This window comes from Hyalella azteca, unplaced genomic scaffold (genome assembly GCF_000764305.2).
Source record: "Hyalella azteca isolate HAZT.00-mixed unplaced genomic scaffold, Hazt_2.0.2 contig5198, whole genome shotgun sequence".
Classification (NCBI taxonomy): domain Eukaryota; kingdom Metazoa; phylum Arthropoda; class Malacostraca; order Amphipoda; family Hyalellidae; genus Hyalella; species Hyalella azteca.
In genome coordinates, this window is record NW_025935396.1 from 206,408 (window position 1) to 210,274 (window position 3,867).

General features: G+C 40.7%; 1 protein-coding gene across 2 annotated transcripts; it reads left to right on the forward strand.

Moving 5' to 3' along the window:
* Positions 1-239: 239 nt before the first annotated feature.
* Positions 240-3,237, forward strand: LOC108678211. 2 transcript variants are annotated; one of them, XM_047880326.1, is made up of 3 exons: positions 240-405; positions 776-892; positions 1,081-3,237. In XM_047880326.1, the coding sequence occupies exon 3, from the start codon at positions 1,092-1,094 to the stop codon at positions 2,949-2,951; it is 1,860 nt and encodes a 619-aa protein (XP_047736282.1). In that variant the 5' UTR covers positions 240-405; positions 776-892; positions 1,081-1,091; the 3' UTR covers positions 2,952-3,237. The 2 variants fall into 2 exon arrangements, with proteins under 2 accessions (XP_047736282.1, XP_018022067.1); XM_018166578.2 differs by lacking the exon at positions 240-405 and having other exon boundaries at positions 453-892.
* The last annotated feature ends 630 nt before the right edge of the window (positions 3,238-3,867 follow it).

The window sequence follows — 3,867 nt, forward strand, 5'->3', positions numbered from 1 at the left end:
CGTTAGTTTCCCTGAAGACTTAATCGGTCAGTCAGCGTTTGTAGGCGATGAAGTATAAAGATTCGTAAAGATTAGTTAGATTAGATTGTTAAAGAATGCGTTTAATACGAATTTAGCGAATTACGAATAATACGAATTTAGAAAATTACGAATAATACGAATTTAGCTTTGGTAGACCTGTGCCACATTTCTGTTGGTTGCATGTTCATTCTATTACCTCCTTTCACCAAGTGATCAGATTGGATTAGTTTGTTCAGCATTATGTATTGCATTCGCTCAACTTCAGGCATGATCACCTCTAGCCGAGCTGCTTAGCACATAACATGTTTTGCTGCTGTTGCAGCTTCCTGTGCTGATATGACAGGAGATATGCACCTAAACTTATGAACACGATATTCCAATGATGTGAGTGAAGTATTGCTTATTATTTCAATGCATTTGTTACGAGATGTACTTGGATTATACTTAAAAGTATTTTTTCCATTATTCATATACAGCCAATAATTTGTGACCAGCATCGTATTGTTATATTGATAGGCGCGAATTAGGTGCAGTGCAGTGGCGACTGAGTGACCTTCACGGCAGGATTGCTAGTGTAACATCGCACCGGATGTGATGGATGCAAGCGTAGAGTTTCAAACGCGTCCTTGTTGACAAGTATACTAGTAATGACGAGGTATTTAACTCTAAAACTAACTGACCAGCGCAACCAACTTGAGCTCCACTTCTTTCATTTTTCTTCGTTAGGTTCTCTTCAATTTTGTATCATTTCCAGGCCGCGCTGGTGACAGCATTCTCACGCAGTGAACGCATCGCTGCATCTTATTTGAAGCACTAATAATTTTCCACTCTAGTCGTTCTTCACCACATTGTCTGCAATTTCTCTTTGCTGGTTAGTTGCTTATAATTATACGGCGGCTAAAAAGAAATTAAAAGATTAAGAGGCAGATAAAGTTCATTAATTTGAATTAGAAATCTTCTTAATTTCATGGCTTTCATTTAAAAATTGTCTACTTTCTTCTCACATTTTTGTGAGCTCTACTTTCTCAAGATGGTTTCTTATGTATTTTTCATTGACAGACCTTCGCAATATGGCCACCACAACACAAGTCGCCGGTACCTCAGGCTCTCTTCTGTCATCAGTCGATTTGGCTGACGAAATGGCCGGGATTTACAGCAATTTTTTCGGCAACATGTACCTGAGTCCCAAAATCATGCGCTTTATAGTCAGGAAAGAATGCCATGGCAAGGCGATCGATGAAACCTACAGGCAATACATGGAACGCCTGCGGGGAAGTCCCTTCAGTAATAAAGAATGGAAAGACGCATTTCGGATATCACGGAATGTTTTACAGACTGACCGAAATCCTGATAACCTGGACGTTACGGATCTCTTCTGTTTACTTGAGAATCTTTTCGCTCGCGCAGCCGATAATGGCACCCGGGATATTACCGGTATGATGAACAAATTGCGGGTCGTCAAAGACCTGCGAAATGAAGTCATGCACAACATGGCGGCCACTGCAGACCCACAAAAATTTAGTGACTTGACAACAGCGCTATTGGAGCTAGTGAGAGAAACGGAATTGTTTTATTCTCTTCCTCAAGCTGAGGTTGAAGCTCTAGAAAAAGAGCTACAAGACGACATTGATAGGCGGTTGGCTCCAGAAAAGCAGGTTATTTATTACACATGCTCCAGGTTAGCAACAAGCGGGAAAAATGCTGTGAGAATTCTCTGGGAGACCCGGTTATCCAGTGAGGTCCTAATGTTTAGCAATGAAAAAGTACATCGACAAGCCGTATTCCACCCACTTGAACTGATGCTAAAACTTGGCGCTAGTGGAAATGTTATTCCTTACACTGAAATTTTCCAGGTTTGTGAGAAGTTCATCGTGATATCGGGCGTGGCTGGAGCCGGCAAGACGACTCTCCTCAAGAACATCACACTTCAATTTTTTGAGCTCCAGCAGGTTAAGGTAAAATACCTGCAACCTTTCAACCAGCTCATCCTGTTCGAGTGCAGGGATCGCTCCACAAAAACTCTGAGTGAAGTTATCGAGCATCATTTTGAAGATCTATGCAGCAACATAAGAAAAGAAAACGTCCTTAGGGCTCTGCTACATCTTGATGTCATATTTCTCATTGACGGCTTCGACGAAATCAACAAAGTTTCTTCAAACGTCGTGATGGAGATCATCAAAAAGACGTGGCGGAGCAACTGCCGAGTTGTCATCACGACTCGACCACATTTCGTGAAGCAGCTGGCACTTATCTTGTCTAAAAACGATATCTGCCATACGGAGTGCGAGATATTGCCACTCATCAAGCTAGAAAACCAACTAAAATTTTTAGAAAGGTACGAAGAGTACCACGGTGGAAGCAACCGAAGTGGAGAGTTGTGCAGAAGTTTTTCGTTGCTGGATAAAAATGTTCGAAGTTTATTCACGGAGCCTTTAAATTTACTCCTTTTCTGCCACTTGTGTAGGCACTTTCCTGAGAAGATACCCTTGTGGCAAACGTTCGCGGACGTGGCGAGCGACATTTTCTTATTGTACAAAACTCTTGTCCTGACGAAGATAGTGGATTCGAATTATATTAACCTTGAAGGCCTGGTTGACGATCAATTTCTATGCATCGGTGCTGCAGCATTGGATTTTCTCAAGAGTAATACATTGAGTTTTTCTGAAGAAGAATTCCGCTCCATCAAAAAAATGTGTAACTTTCAGTTAAAATCTGCCGAAGGTATCAGCGATATCGACGCAGAAATTTTCCTTTCAGTGGTTTTGAAAGTGCATAGACCTTTTTCTGGGAAAGGAGGCATCACGTACACTTTTCATCACAAATCTGTGCAGGAAATTTTCGCCGGCAAGTATATCGTCCAACGTATTTTGTCATGCAACGACTCCATCAACTCAATTCTGGGACTTACGTCAATAAAAAGAAATTGGTAAGTTGTCTGCAAGACATTCATGTCATTGCATATATAACTCGGCAATCAACTCGGCCGGTGAGCTGAAAATTTAATTCCAAACATACAGCTTGATGGTAGATCAATAACAGGAAGTGATAATTCTTTTTCAGTTCCAACTTTTTTCTCGGATGAAAACTAAACGCTTGATTCATCTTTCAGGTTATGGATTCATTGGTAACGAAATTATAATAACTGTAAATATAAGACGCACGAATAATATAAGTTTTTTTTTCGAGTATATATAATGATAAATCTATATCCGGCTTTAATTGATACCTTCGGGACGGATTGATCACTAATAAAACTTTCGTTCTATTATTGAGCTTCCTTGAGCACCTTCTTGATGGATTATTTTCCAATTTTAGCATTGAATTAATTTTATTCTGTTAAACGTATTTCGTACGTTAAACGTACTTCTAAATTTTCATTACTTGAAGTATTCTACTTTCAACATTTGCGATTGATTTCTTTTGACTATTGTTTCATTTTTATTTCCGTTTGACTCCGTTCAAATACATTACTTGCGTCTGCCTAATCATTTATTTTTTTGACGTGTTTGTAATATTATTCCATCTCTCAGGATATCCGGAGCGCGGTTCTGCCCATGCTCCAGGGGCGGTCAAGAATCTTTAGACGTCGTGGAAACTCGGTGAGAAAAATTCGATTGTTTTATTCGCTTCTATCGCTATCATAAACCTAAATGAATGTTATTCTAATTATATGAATTGTTGTTGTTGTTGTTGCCCCGCACCCGATCCCGGCGTCACTGGTCCAGCCGTGGCTGGAGCCAACGCACGACCGCAGCTGGGTCCCTCCAAAGGTCTATGGTGCTGAGTGGAGTTGGATTGTTGGGGCAGTTGAAGAGGTGGGGCACATCATCCGGGGAGAGGTGGCAG